The 15,264-nt window shown below is 48.2% G+C and overlaps 1 protein-coding gene across 4 annotated transcripts in view; it reads left to right on the top strand.

The window, feature by feature from the left end:
• The first annotated feature begins 1,110 nt into the window (after positions 1 to 1,110).
• Positions 1,111 to 15,264, top strand: part of SPEN (spen family transcriptional repressor) — a 67,776-nt gene continuing 53,622 nt past the window's right edge. For all 4 annotated transcript variants that reach the window (XM_064470030.1, XM_064470029.1, XM_064470028.1 and 1 more), the window contains exon 1: positions 1,111 to 1,548. In XM_064470030.1, coding sequence (XP_064326100.1) covers positions 1,466 to 1,548 — 83 coding nt within the window. In that variant the 5' untranslated portion in view covers positions 1,111 to 1,465. The remainder of the gene's footprint in view (positions 1,549 to 15,264) is intronic.

The following is a 15,264-nucleotide window of genomic DNA, read 5'->3' as shown; positions in this document are numbered from 1 at the left end:
AGGGGGAAGTATTTTGGGCAGGTGGAAGGATTTGGTGAGCTCCCCCCCTGCTCGGGGTTACCTATAGCTCTGAACTTTGGAGCTGTTACTGGTAAACCGGGCTACAGGCACCCGAACGGCCGGGCACAGAATTTTTATCTTGCTCCTGCCCATGGCAGCGAGCTGGGTTTTCATTCACCTGGGGGCCAAGGCGGTTTGTGACCCCCCAAGCCCGACTGCAGACAGGGTGCTGGGTACGCACAGGACATTGCTCTTGCATTGCAGCCTACCTTTATTTTTTGCAATGTGATGCCTTTATTTTTTGCATAGGCCTGTAGTTTTTTTAGTGCAGCCCCCTTTATTTTTTGCAAAGCACCCCTTTATTTTTTGCAATGCACCCCTTTATTTTTTGCAATGCACCCCTTTATTTTTTGCAACGCGGCCCCCATTTTGCATAGCACCTTTTTGACAATGCAGTCCCCCTTCATTTTTTGCAATGCACCCCCTTCATTTTTTGCAATGCAGCCCCCCTTTTTTGCATAGCTCCCCCCCTATTTTTTGCAGTGAACCTCCCTTTTAGTTTTGCATAGCACCTCTTTATATTTTTGGCAATGCAGCCCCTTTGTTTTTTGCAGTGCAGCCCTTCTTTATTTTTTGCATAGCACCCCTTTTTTTTGCAATGCACCCCCTCATTTTGCAGTGCAGCCCCCTTTTTTGCCTAGCCCCCCCTTTCTTTTTTGCAGCGCACCCCCTTTATTTTTGGCGGTGCAGCCCCTTTACCTTTCCCAGTGCACCCCCTCATTTTTGGCGGCGCAGCCCCCCCGCCGTCCGCGCCCCCCCCCCAGCTCCGCGCACGCGCAGTTCCGCCGCCCCCCGCAGCGGAGCGGGGCGTTTGCATTCCCGCGCTCCGCCTCCCGGGCCGGGGCCGCGGCGCGCGCCCCGGGGCGCAGTGCGCCTGCGCGGGGGCCCCCGTGTGGCGCTGCGAGAGGCGCGGGGAAGGGATAGGGGAGGGGGGGGGGAGAGGAGAGCAAGCGGGGCCGCCAGAGGAGCGGGAGCGCGGAGGGGGGGAAGGAGGAGGAGGAGGCGGCGGCGGGGGGGGGGGGGGGGCGCCGCGCTGCCGCTGACGGAGGAGGAGGAGGAGGAGGAGGAAGCGGGAGCGAGCGAGCGAGGGCCGCGACGGGGGGAAACAGGGAGGAAGCAAACCCGCGGCGGAGAGGGAGCCCGCCGCCCGCCAGCCGGCCCGCCAGCCAGGGGGCCCCCCCGGAGGGGATGGTGTCGTCCGCCGCCGCCGCCGCGGGGGGAGGCAGCCGGCGGCGCTGAGGGCGGCAGGGCCCCGCGGCGGAAGAGGCGGAGGGCGGCGAGGAGGAGGAGGAGGAGGAGGAGGCGGCGGCGGGCGGCGAGCGGCGGCCGGCAGTGCTGCGCGGGGGGAGGCGGCGGCGGCCGGGAGCCGGGGCAGGGGCGGCGGGCTCGCCCCGCGCCGCGCAGCATGGTCCGGGAAACCAGGCACCTCTGGGTGGGCAACTTGCCGGAGAACGTGCGTGAGGAGAAGATCATCGAGCACTTCAAGCGGTGAGTGGGGAGGGGGAGAGGGAAGGAACGGGGTGTGGGGGGTCTCCGCCGGTCCTTCTCGCGTCTTCGGGCCGCTCTCCCCACCCTTCCCCCGGGGAGGCCCTTTCCGCGGCTTCCCCGTTCCCCCTTCCCTGTATTTGAGGAAAATGAGGGGAAAAACCCACTAAAAAAACACGAAAAAAAGGGGGGAGGAATGCTCCCGCGGCCTGTGGAGAGGAGGAGGAGGAGGAAGAAAACAAAATCGTGTGAATCCCCCCCGCGCCATGGCGAGGATCGTCCGCAGAGGGCTGGCGGCGTGGACGGACCCGCGGGGCGACCTGCCGGAGCGGAGGGCAAAAAAACCCCAATAATAATAACAACGACTAAAAATAAACCGCAAAAAGACGGAGGAGCAGCGTGTGGAGGCTCGGCTTTCTGCGCGGAGTGGATTTCACGGCGAGGGGGGAGCGCCGTGCCTCGGAGGCAGCCCTACGCCTGGCCATCTTGCTTCTCCATTGCCTTTTTTTTGTTGTTGTTGTTTTAATTATTCAACATTTGGAGTTTTATCTCCTCCCCCCCCCCCCCCTTTTTTTTTAAACTGTGTTTTCCTCCGTCTGGAGCTACCCCGGCCCTGAGGATGCTGCCTGTGTCCCCCTCCCCGAGGTGCCGCGGACGGTGGGAACCGAAGCGCCTGCAGCTGCAAAAACGTGACTCTCAAAAAAAACCAAAAAACAAAAAACAAAAAAAAACCAAACCACACCACAATTCCACGAAGAAAACACCTCGCTCCCGGGATCTCTCCACGCGGGAAGCGCTCTGGACTCCTTATTATATTGTTTGGTGTTTTTTTTTTTTCCCTTCCTCTCTTTTTTCATTGCATAAATTAATCCTGCTCATAAGGAAGTAGTAGTTGTTTGCATGGTTGTATTTTTTTTTTTTTCTCCTCCCTTCGTCTTTTCGTGCGAGGAGGAGGAGGAGGCTTCTCCCCCCGCCGCCTCAGCAACACCTTTTTCCTCGGGAAATGCTCTCGCACAAAGTTGATGCCCGGCACCCCACGCTGGAAGCTTTTTTTTTTTGGTCTTTTTAGCGGGAGGGGAGGAGGCTAACGAGCCCAGGGTGGCTGCTCAGCTCAGGGTTGTTTTAACCCCTTCCAAAAAAAAAAAACAAAACCCAAAAAGGATTTTGAAGCTTCCTTTAATCTTCCTGCGTTGGAAAAATTATGGAGCGTCCTTAATAATGACTCACCATGGGAAAAATAGATGCGGTGACACGGAGGGGGGGAAGGAAGGTCCCTGCTGCCCCTGCCCGGCTCCTGGGGTGCGGAGGGGCCGGGGGGTTCCCCCCTCCCCCCCGGAGGTGCCACCCGGGCTCTAAAATGGCGGCGGGTCCCGGGGTCACCCCGGGGTGTGGGGGGGAACCCCCGGGGGTCTCCTCCGCCCTCCCGGCCTGAGCTGCAGCTGCAGCAGCAAAGCCCCCATCCCGGCGACCTCAGCGCTCAGAAATTACCCTATTTTTTAAATTGAGCTTCACCTTTTATTTTGTCCTCTTGAGCCCAGAAGGTCCGGGCCAGCGCGAGGGACGGGGCTTCTGCGTTGGAGGTGGTTTGTCTTGTCCATCAGTCTGGGTTATGTGACCCAGCGTTGTACAAAGAAAGCGTTTTTGGGGAAAGAAAAGCAGCTCTGGGTTGTTTGTTTAATTCCAGCTGTAGCTAGCTGAAGGAATAGGCACTCCGAAGTGGAAATTTGACATTCCTGGGTCTTATTTTGTCCAGTCCTCCTCCTTTTGTAAGATGTATTAAAGCAGGAAAAAAGTTGCTATGGTACTGTTGCTTAGAGATGGATGGGAAAAAATGGCAGGCGCTGAATTGTTAATTACCTTATTTTGGTAGTTTGTTTTTTTTTTTTTTTTTAAAACCTTTGTGAGTTGTAGTTGGAGGTTTGGGAAGGAGATTTGCAGCCAGGCAAACCCCCCTCATTTCTGCAATTTCTCGCTGTTTTTCAAAACTGATTTTATTTTATTTTTTTTAGCCGGGATTTGGGTGAGGCTGATCTCATGCAAGTAAACACAGTTAAAATAGGCTTCAAAACATTTGGCTGCGGGTGCAGGTACTGATGCACGGGGAGGGGGAAATGACATGCCACCTCCGCAGCCCTTTTGGGGATGGAAACACCTCAATATCTGTGGCTGGGAAAGGGGGTGTATGCCGAGTCGGGTCTCGGGCTGGATGTATAGGTGCTGTAGGTGGACAATGGAGCAAGGCTTTCTTTGTATGCTGGTGCTCGCCTGGGGGAAGGGATACGTTTCGCAGCGTGGTGGATATATCCATAGGGAAGGCGGCTGCCTGAGCGCGGAGGTGGGGGTGTGGAAGGCTACCTCCTTGGAAAGGACAATTGAGTTTGGAGAGAAAGTCTTTTCAGATGGAGCTGGGCTTGGCGAAACCCAGTTCCCACCCATCCCCCCAGCCTGAGAATAGGGCGAAGAGAGTGCGGAGGGGCTGAGCCATGGCAGCGGGAGGAGGAATTTGGGGGAAATACCGCTTAGAATCTCAGTTTGGAGGGTTGGGGAATAGTGTTACCCCTACAGCCCCCGTGCAGCCCACGGGAGTGTTTGTTTTTCCACTTCGCTTAGGAAACACTCTCATTTCCATATTAAAGCCTATACCCAAGCGGTCTTGCTGTTGCACAGTCTCTGCTAGGGGCAAGTTTGAGAAACAGAACCATTTTGTTTCTAAAGAAGCAAAAATTAAGGAAGACTCCTAAAACTTAAAACCCAGCAGATGTATTCAGTGCAAGGGGTTTGCTGCTTCCCCCCCCCCTTCAGTTAACCAGTTTCTGTGGGAGCCTTGCTTGGGTTTGCAGTCTCACAAGTAATTCTTTTAAGGAAGGAATTAAGGTGAAAGAGGTGTTTTGCAGAAACTGTGGGTTTTTGTTTTTCCAAACGCACTTGATATGTTTTGTTCAGTGTGAATTGAAATAACGCTCTCTGCTTGGGAATCCTCCTCTCAAATGAGAGAATATTGAAGCTGGTCTCAAGAAGCGCTGGCTTATGTGAGCAGTGTTATTTTTTTCCTTAAAAGCCCTTTTTTTTTTTTAATCTATTGTCTTGATATTAAAGGGTGTTGCGAAAGAATGATTTTCGTTGTGTTTTAACAACTTATGGGCTTTCTGTTTGGTACCCAGATGCTCCCTTTTCAAAAACTTATTTCTTAAGTGCTGTATTTTTTTTCAAATGCCTTAGTAAGGCATTCCCGAATATGAAAGCAGTCGGTGCCAGGATTGGAGGTCTGCCGTTAAGATGGAATAAGCAGCAAATCCGTGTTAGGATAGAGGAGATGAGAGCTCGGCGCTCGGGGAAGCAGTGGTAGCAATCATTTGGGTTTGCCTAATTAATGCTGTCTTGACTCGCAGGAAAAAAGTCATTCACCATCATTGAAACAGATGCTCGGCAGCTTGCAGAACAAGGCGACTAAATATAGTAACAGTTGTCCCCAGCCCAAGTGCTGGCCTTCCATATTTTTTTTCCCCTGTGTTTTTTTTCCAGTTATCTGAAAGAACGTGGCTTTGTCCCTTTATTGGTGTTTTAAAGGGCAGGAGGAGTAAAAGCCTCTTGATTATGAGCCATGTGACTTTGGTATGCCATCTCTTATTCTGTGGGGGAATTAAGATGTTCAGAGAGGCGACCAAGTCCAGGAGAAGCCCTGGGTTTCAGGAAACAAACGTGCTCCTTTAAAATTGTTAGAAATAAGTCACAGATCAGAGTGGTCTCGGAGGAGACAAACGACTGTTAAGGTTTCTCTTGGGAAGACGTGCTTTTTTGGCTGCACCTTGTTCTGATTTCTGTTCTGAGGAGACGCAGGGGGTACCTTCAGGAGAAGTAGTTTGCGTTTTAAACACAGCTGCTCTGAGGAGCAAAAAACCTGTCATAAGGGCGAGTACATGCTGGCTTTCGATAAGTTCTAGAGAACATTTGGTCAGTTTACAACAAAATGTAATGTCTTGATGGCTGGGAGTGTAAATTTGGCCTGGGAGCATGACATCCCTGTGCTTCCTTGCTCGGTCCGTTGCCACTACGGACACAGGTGGGAGTAGAGGCATTTTGGTCAGCTCCGCTACAGATTGTGTGCGAGGCAGAGCGGCTAAGATCGCTGCTGGTGTGCTGGCCTCGAGCGCTGAGAGGAAAAACCTCCGTGCCTAGTTAGGATGGTGGCTGTGAGAAGAGTGCCATTTCTGGTGCCTTTTTCCCACGTATGACGCCGGTGGGTCTTGCAGTGCCTTTCCGCGGGAACAGGCTTGAGTCGGAAGTAATAGCGCTCCGTTTTTTTCTAGTAAAACTCTCAAATATGTTCCCAGGGTTTTATTGCTTATAATTGAGTAATGGTTCTTGGATATCACTTGGGATGCAAACACATGAATGGTTCTTCTGAATCAGCTTCACATATAGCGATCTCTGTCCAGATGTATTTTTATTTGAGGAAAATACAGAAGTAAGGCAACAGAACGAACTATTGCTGTTTTTTTTCTTGATTCATATAATTTTTAAGTGAGGGTGTTTTGATAGATTAGGTACCTGCCTCTTCAGCGCAGAGCCTTTGAAGGGAGGGGGAAGGTAAAAATTATGCCTGTGCTTTGCTGAAGCCATGTCTAGAATGTTGGGCAGTATCAGGACATTTTTGTGCTGTGTTTTACAAACATCTCCAGTGAGGTAATCTTAGTTTTGCAGAACGTAAACCCCAAGAAAACGATGGGTGGACGGTTGGCAGGGGGATTAGGGCAAGGGAATTAGATTAATTGCCAAGAATGAGAAGGGGAAGAAAGGCGCGGAAGACAGGAGGCGAGTCCTGCCTCCTCGAGTCTCGGTCGGTTCTTAGTGAAAGTTGGCCTTGTGGTGTCTTGCCATTCATCAGTCGGGTGGCTGATGGGGGAGGTGCTGCTGCTGGTTCTGGTGGTGGCTTGTGTCTTTGTTTTCCACTAGACCTCCTTCAATAATTCTGATCCTGGCATAGGCTTACCACGCACCATAAAGCAGCCCAGGCATCACCTCTGGGGTGTACCGGGGGTGTTACCGAGCAGTGAGTGTCTGCAGCCACCTACTTCTTTTCCCGAGACTGAGTCACGCAGAGGATGGCTCCTCAACAGTTTAAGATTCATGAGTCCTCTGGCTGCTCCGGATTCTGCTCTTTGCATGCACTTGAGGTGGCAGCTTGTTGACGCCACGCTGGCCAAGGAAATGCCTATATAATTATTTAAAAGAAACTTAATGAAAAGCTGCGAAGAGCGCAGATTCAGACTAAGCTTCTATTAAGTGTTTTTATACACTGGGCCCTGTGAGGAAGACAGTTGATGTCACTTGGTTACAAAATTCTGTCATCTGCTGAACCTTTCTGGCACTGTTTATACTCTGAAGTTTTGTCAAAGGTCCTGGCTGTGTGTGTGTGTGATTTGACGAGAGCAGCTTCTCTCAGTTGTTGCTGAGAGCTGCTCCAAAGTGACGCTGGCTTTCAGTATTTCTTGCCCTTACTCTGAATTGCTTTGGTATGGTGATACTGTAATCGTAGCGCCCTTTGTCACAGATTGCAAGAAAGCAGGCTTTCGTGTTGAGAACTCACAGGCCTTGGGAGGCTTATGCAGCTGTTAAATCCACTCACCAAGTTAGAAGATGGGGTGAGAAAAGGCTTAAATTTGTTTTGTGATAGCCTTGTTGACTGGGTTTTTTCCCTCCTTGCTTTTCATAGGACAGAAAGTCGTGCCAAGTTCTCTGGCAAATGACCTTATTGCCGTCGTAAGGTGCGTCCAAAATTAGTCCTTGTCTTTGCTGAGGGCGAAGAGGTGCTAGCTGGCTTTTCATAAAAAAGGAAGTAAACATCCAAATAAGTAGAGGGCAGGTTGCAGGTTTTGGCTGAGTCGGTGAGTCAGGGTGAACCTGGGGCTCCTCAGGAGTTTTGTTTTGTGTGTGTCGCAACTGCAGGCTGTCTTGCTGTTGAGGTGGTTTCATGCTGTTGTAAGCTTGTGAAGAAGAGGAGGAGATGCTTTCTGCATATGAAGACACACCTGAGGAATAACGAATATTGAAGCAAGGTCTTCTGAAGCTGTTTGGGAAGGGGTGACCCACCCCTCTTGGCTGGTTTTAGACAACTAAGGGTTTCAGGAGAGTTGCTGGCAACAAGGATTTAAGTTATTGAGCTCCTAGTGGGGTGGGTATGTTCTGGTTTTGGTAGCTTCCAAAAATAAGAGCTTGTGAGATATTTTGCTTGTGTTTTTTATTAGAGTTCAGTGAACTTGCTGAGGTCTAAGAACGCCCTGAAACCAAAGACTGCAAGGGCAAACACTCCTAAACAATGAACTGAGGAATAAACTAGAAAATATGATTACTCTCTGTAATAACGTTCTGAGTTTAGCTGCATCTTTGGCATGCTGATTTGAAATCTCGTGGGAGGAATATGAGCCTGAAGATGGAAATTCACAGTATACAACCAGCCTGGCAGCTTACCTTTGCACGAGCCTTTGTAATGTTCTGAAGTCTATTGGAATGGTTAATGAAAATCAGACAAAAGCTGCTATTTTTTTTTTGTTGCCCGAGCTAACAAGTCAGTAGTGTTTCTGATCTTGTGCATCTTGGGGTAACGCAGGAGGTTTCACCTTTCTGTCTGCCTGGTGAATAATGGCAGCTCTGGTCTCCTTGAGTCTGAAAAAAACAACTCCAGTGCTGTTCTGCAGTAATATATTAAGATGTGATGACGACTTCTGTACGATGAATAGAACACAGCAACTGCTTTGGTTTCTGCATTTCCATAGTTATTGTTTAACCTACTAACACTGTGTAATCGTCCCGTGCAATCTGTAAAATCCTGCAGTGTGAAGATAACATCCTTTAATAAAAGAATAAACATTGTTACAGACTTTTCATAAATACACCAGGATATATTCCAGGGCCTGCTGCAGTCTGATCTGTTAGCTGGATAGAGTGAATGTGAAGGCAGTGACTCTGAATTTGGTTGAAACAATGTCCTTCTCGGGACAGATTTTTTGGAAGTGTGTCCTGTAGTGTTGCGTGTGGCTGGCCCTGGACTAGAGTTTGTATATTCGTGCCTTGTCCAAGGTCCAAACCTTCTTGGAGACTTGGGTGAGAATGCAGCAGAATTCGGATGTGAAAGGAACATCAATTTTCCGCTCAGACAAACTAATCATGGGAGATGAGCAGCAGCCTGTCTTAATGACCGCTTTTTGTTTAAAGACTCAGGCATCTTTTGAGAACAAAAGGGAGCTTTTTTTGCTTCCTTTCTCTTCCTCTTTTTAATTAAGCTTAGCAACTTAAAATTCAAAGCACTTAAGCACTTCTTTTTTTTTTTTTCTTTTTAAAGCACACTTAGATCTGAAGCTGAGCTTCCAGATCTGATCAGAATGCCCTGAACGTGCTCTCCTCTCAGCACTGAAAAGCCGGATAAGTCCAAGTGTTCTGGAAGGAGTGTGAATAGATGACCTGCACTGCTGTCTGTTGGATATCACAGGTGGCAGTGCCATCACAGTGTGTGTATGTTCCTCTTGGATATCCCCCTAGCCAAGCAGAGGAGTGTGGATGCCTCTTGTTATCCCCTGATGTGGTAGGAAACCAGACCTGGGTTCAGACCAAGTTCTTGTCACAAAGGTGGTCAGTTATGCAGTCAGAGCTGGATTTGAAGTATCTTTTAGCTCAATAAAAAGACTACTTCTAGCTTGTAGATTTTTTTTTTTTTTAGCAAGTGGTGAATCACCTTCAGTTTTTTTTTCCAGGTACAAAACTGAGCTGGTTGTATTGTCTATCCATGGGATTCATGAGAGTAACTTGATGTCCCTGTCACAGATTTCCCCAACTGCAGTGTACGTGTCTTTGGTGAGATGCTCGCCACTTCCGCGCGGCACAAAGCACTGAGCCGTGGTCCATCTGCTCTTGCTGCTGGTGTGAATACCTCCTGTCCTCATTAATAGTGACGGCTGCCAAAAAGCGCATAGAGGCTTATTTAAATGTTCCCTCTTTAGGCTCTCTGTGGCAGCTGTGGGTGACCTGCAGTAGTTAACAGGGCAAAATAAGGAAAATAAATTGCCAAGTTGTATGCTTAAAGTCATCGTCTTTGGAGGAAAAACAGTCTTCCGGCCTCATTAGCATCCTAACTGTGAGGAGAATAAAAGCTCAGGATGGATAAGTTATCTCCCTTGTATATGTAATCAACATCTGATTTAATTTCAGGGATCTGTGCTTGTATGTGTGAGACACTGCTTGTGGAAAGCCAGCCAGTCCACATCTCGACAGCTAACGATGTGCACAGTAACCTCATTGTAATCAAAGTCTAAATAAACCTTTGGTCGTAACTGAAACAACTTGTTGGAAGTATTAGTAGCAGAGAAGCTTCGCTACCTTTAAAAAATAAAAATGGCTTCAGCGCTGATGTTGTAGACGATACGCTGGTTGTGGGTACGGAGATACGCTGGGTTTTGGCAGCAGCTGAGCTCAGGAAGCATCTCTTCCTCTACATCCATTCAGAGATCACACTGTCTCGGTTTTACTGGCAGTTCGTGCTCTTGCCTAACTTGTGTCAGACTAATTTTTGAAAAGAAGCATTTAAAGGTGAAACTGCTCTTTGAAACTGCATAAAATTAGGAAGCAGCTTCCCTGGCAGTTACAGTGATGTGCCGGCTGTGTTGCGGATGGGACGATGTATCTGGTTGCTACTTAAACCGCAGGAGGAGCCCGGGAGGCCTGGTGGTGCCCACACACCTCGAGAGAAGGGTCTGCTGAATTCTTTGGTACGGCGAGGCCTCCTTCAGGTTGCCTTGTAAAAATGAGGTGAAAAACCTCACCTGCCATTGTGATGAAATTCAAGCTGGCCTGTCTTCAGCTCAGCTTTGCAAAATCATGACTTAGAGTTGCATCAAAAGAAAAGCCAATAAAATCTGGCTGGCCAAGGAGCTCGGTTGTGGAAGGTTTTAAGCTCTTGCCTGTGGAGAAACCGCCCAGAGCACAAGTAGTCACTGCAGGCGAAACACCTGAGTGTGACTGGCTCTTATGGGGCGCCTGTCGGCGGGGAATATGAGTTTCCTTGGGCTGACACCTGGCTCACGCTGAGTATTGCGCTGCCAGTTGCTTTAGTCAGAGGAACGAGCACTTTCTCCAAGGTGATGGTAGCGGTGAGTCACAAACCAACTAAATAACATTGGCACATCTGTATTTGGGTGACTGGCTGGCGTGGCAGTATGGGAGCGGCTGGCCAGCTTAAATACAGGGCTTGGTGGAGGAGTCTGGATGGGCTGGGAACTGACCTTTTTTTCAGGGTGGTGGGACTTTTTTTTCCTCCCTGGTTTCAAGATCGTACCCTTTTAGGAGTAGGTGAGCTGTTGGGGTTGTGACTTGGGACATATGGCTGCGAGTCCTTGGATCCAAAATGAATTTACAGTTGTCAAACGGAATTGCAGCGGGTCGCTTGTGCAAAGTGAGTTGTGGTTCAAGGCAGAAAAGGATCCAGTCACTTGGGATGGTCGAAGAAACAGATAAACTCTATTGTCTTCTGAAATATCATTTTCTGGAAAACGTACAAAACCTTGGAGAAGAAGTTATAAAGTTAGTGTGTGACTAGAGAAGTATGAACCAGGACTTAAAAAGCCTTAAGATGATACATATTTAAAATACTTTGCAGCGTGGCAGGGAGACCATAATGTTATGACTCTGCATTTTCCTCCATCTGTTGCTGAATACATGCAAAGCAGGGCTTGGAGAAGCAAGACTGAGATGGGGGATTACCCTTTCATGTAAGAATGTAAAACTTGATTAATCAAGAGATTCCCCTACAGTTGCAGTGCAGCATGTTCTTAAAATCGAATCCAAACAAATCCTAAAACCAGTCACACAAAAGATCAGGCTTGAGCAATTCCTCTGCAGAAGGCATTTCATGTAGCCTATCACCACTGGTATTTTTGAAGCAAATCTGCAGATTATGCTTTAAGCTGGAAGAAAAAATGCCCTGGAGATGAAATTCAGCGGCTCCGTGTCTAGCACGTAGTAACGTGATGCTGTGCATCTGCGTAGGTTGGAGGATGAAGAATCACAGTGCATCGTACTTGATACCACACAGCTGAACATGCAGTTTCTATGAATTTTTGTAACCTTTTCAGGCTTGTATGAATAGTCATATTTATCCTCATCTGCTTGGAGAGCAAGATTGATGTGATCTTGCCGTACATATATATCTTCCCTAATCAGTTTTGAAGCTGTTAGCCAGTTTCAGCTAAACTTGAAGGCAAAGGGGGTACTCACAGTCTCAGAGATACAACGTTCCTTTGAGTTTTGTGAAAACAAAGCAGTTTTAATAGAGGAGAGAGACCTGATTAGCGGCCCCATGGAGAGAAAAGCTGCAGCGAGAGTGCAACCCTTATTAGACATTAAAGAATCCACATGGGAGAGAGGTGTTCCTGACCGTGGGAAAAGCTGCAGTGGGAACTGGCAGTTATTGGACACCGGAGAATTCGACCTCAAGACATGCATCCATAAGAAATGAGTCTTTATTATTTCTGCTCACAAAGCCACTTTGATTTCTTTTTTTTTTTAATAACATACATACCAACAAGCCCTGCTGCGGACGCTTGCGTGCTTAATTGTACAGAAGTGACAACGAGGAAAAGTTCCTTAATAACCGAGCTTCTGCTGCTTTTCTGGCTGGCCGAGGTGGCCATGCGAGTGAGAAGCTTCTATCATTCAGCTACGTTTACACAACTTTAATGTGGTAATTTTGCGTTAAGCCCTTGATTACAGTTCGGTCAAGATTTGCCTTCTGACTGCAGCCTGCGGACGGTCTGATGCAACGCTGGGTTCGCCTGACGTTGCAGGCAGCGGAACTGCTGACTTGGGCAAGGATACTAAATGCAGCCCAGCTAGATGTTGCTGAGGTCAAGCTGAGGCTTTTTTTTTCCCCCCCCCTATTCATACAGCTTCGTGTAATCCCAGTGTCCAGGGTTCGTCTTCCCCTGTCCTCTTCTACAGGTGGAAATGTTGCCGGGACTCCTTCTGAATGCCGTTTCGTGTTGCAGGGGTGTTGCGGTGGAGCTGATCTCTCTCTCATGGGTGTATCTATATTCAAGTTTCACCTGGTGCGTACGCGCTAGAACACCTTACCTGTGGCAAAAATTTTTGTCATGAGGATTGTGGAAAATTTTCCTCATATGTTGACTGTTGGAAGAAGTACTTGCTACTGACAGTAGCAGTCCTGAATAAACGGTTTTAAATCCTCTGTTTCTATCCTCTCTGGTGGTACATAATAGTTTCTTTCATTTGTATATTAATACCTCAGTAGTATCCAAACGGTGACTTTGCAATAAAGACTTAAATAAAATGTCTTAATTAGGGATCACTCATACTTTGTGTCTTAAAATGGAGCATTCGGCTGAGCTGTAAAGCAAGAAGCGAGCGCTTATTTCAGCACAGAGTTATCTACCAGACTATCTGATATGTCGAGCATGTTGCTCTTAAATAACAGAGGTATCAGAAGTATAGGTGAATGTGCCTATGCTAGCTTTTTAATTTCCTACTTGGTCATCTCTGAGGGAGGGATTACGAGCGTAGACAAAGCCCTCGCTGTTCTCAGTGCGTGGCAGGAACACGTGCTGTATCTCATTAACAAAACCCCCGTTTGTAGCTGGAGTTGGGAGATTTCCCACTGAGTGCTGTTGGGGGCTAAAGGGAGCTGCGAAGCTTAACAGAGCTCTGGGTTTGACTCACCTGGGCGCTGGGGCAGGAGGGGAGGGTGAGGAGCATCGTGCTGAGGACTCGCCCTGCGCCTGTAAGCTGTCTGCCTGAGCTCTGTAACCTGGTCGATGGTTTCTGCTCCTGAATTTTGAGGTTTCCCTTGAAGATCTTTGTTGCTAGGAGAAGAACTGCGGAGAATGCCCTGGAGAATGTTGTTTTCCCCCTCCCAAAGGTCGCAGAGCCAATAAAGATCACTCTAAACAGGTTTTAAAGCATCTCAGATTGCAATCTAGAAAATTACGGGAGCTCGGTAATTAGGGCATGTTTCTGAATCATTGCTGTCACAAGGTCTGTTCTCGGCGTGGCTTGAAAACCAGCACTCCTTGTGATAGGAGGAGCATGTATTTTGCCTGGCGTTGGGAAGATTTTCAAAGCCTTGCATCCTGTGGATTTATTGCTTGCCGACGAGCTTTCCTACTCATGATCACTCAGAATGCTGTCCCGGCCGCTCATGATGCCTTATCGTTACAGAAACAGTAATTTTGTGCCGAGAAAGGTAGAATTAGAGAGACATTTAGTTTTATTTTTAGCAGCCTTTAACATGGCATAGCAGCTGCAGATAAGGAGAGCCAATACCATACGTTGCATCTCCTCTAGAGGCTGCTGGAAGTGCTCCATACGTTGCTGGCAGCCTTTGTGCTGGTACCCTAGTGGGTTTTGCCACTTAAACCTATTTCTTCAGAAAATGGGGGGAAGATCAGGTGTTTGGAGGAATGTTATGAAACTGTGCAGGTGGGTTCCTCAAAGAGGGGTGTGTGCATGTATATTAGGTAAATATTCACAGTATTTTTACCACAGTCCCAAATAGCCAGTTTTCAGTTTTCCAGCCAGATCTGGAATGCCTGTGCGTTGATGTGAGGGATTGCTGGTGGCCTGAGTGTTCCGCTGTGCCGGCTCTGTGCGGAGCGGGGTCCGGTGCCCTTGGGAATGCAGGCTCCTACCTTCAGCCGTGTTTGGATCAAGTCCTCGGTAATGAGATGTGGCATCGAGTTGTTCATAGTAAATACTGCTTTTGGTCTCCCTGAAGCGCAGCTGCCAGCGGAGGCCGGCGGCCCTCTGTACATTGCCATATTTGTCGTTAAGCATTTCAGATATCATTTGACAAATTCTCCGGAGTTGAGTGACACCGCTACAAAGACAAGCGACTGTAGTTCATCGGGTGACAGTTCCCTACGTTTGCTAAAGTGGATTTTAAGTGTAGTTTTCCAGGACTCTGGAATTCTGCTTCTTGTTTCTACCAAATATATTTCAGTTACGTGGCATTATTTTCATCCCAGCCCCATGCACACATATCTTTATGGTCTGTCTTCGGGTTTGCTGTCATACACCTGTATGTATGAAAGAGCCCAAACCCTATAATGCAGTCCGTGCATTTTGGGGTACCTTTTGTTTAAATTCCTTTATTCTTCTCTATCTATAAGCTCCCGAGTCTTCCTTCCACACTAGGCACATTTAAAAAACAATAATAAAATTTAGAAGTATGTAAATATTTTTTGTGGCAGTAAACTATGTGGCTGTAACGAATATGAAGCATGGAATATGGTGGTATGTAATTTTCTTAGGCCAAGCATATTATAACTATTATATGGTCTATTTTATTTATTATAGCAATGGCCTCATTATGATCGATCACAGCGCCTTGTTCTTTCAAACGCCTGTGTAAAGGCACAGGTCCCTTTGTGTTACTGGCTTAGGAACTCTCACGGGGTGAATATTGAGCATTGCTTTTGGAGGTGCTCTGGAAGGGATTGTCGCTGTGAAGTACATGTTGTTGGTGATACTGGAAGCTGGCGGTTAGATCGGAGCAGGATTTCTTTGGGATAGCTGTTGCCATGGCTTGGTGTCCGCAGTGTGGTGGGTTCTGCTGCTCTGCCACCGTGTTATTTTTTGTATTACACGGATGGGAAGTAGGTGCACGTGCTGTTGTGGTAGGGCAAGTTCTTGCACTATGGAGCGGATGTCCACGACAGC

Source organism: Phalacrocorax carbo, chromosome 20 (genome assembly GCF_963921805.1).
Source record: "Phalacrocorax carbo chromosome 20, bPhaCar2.1, whole genome shotgun sequence".
NCBI lineage: Eukaryota > Metazoa > Chordata > Aves > Suliformes > Phalacrocoracidae > Phalacrocorax > Phalacrocorax carbo.
This window is presented reverse-complemented; position numbering and strand designations above follow the sequence as displayed.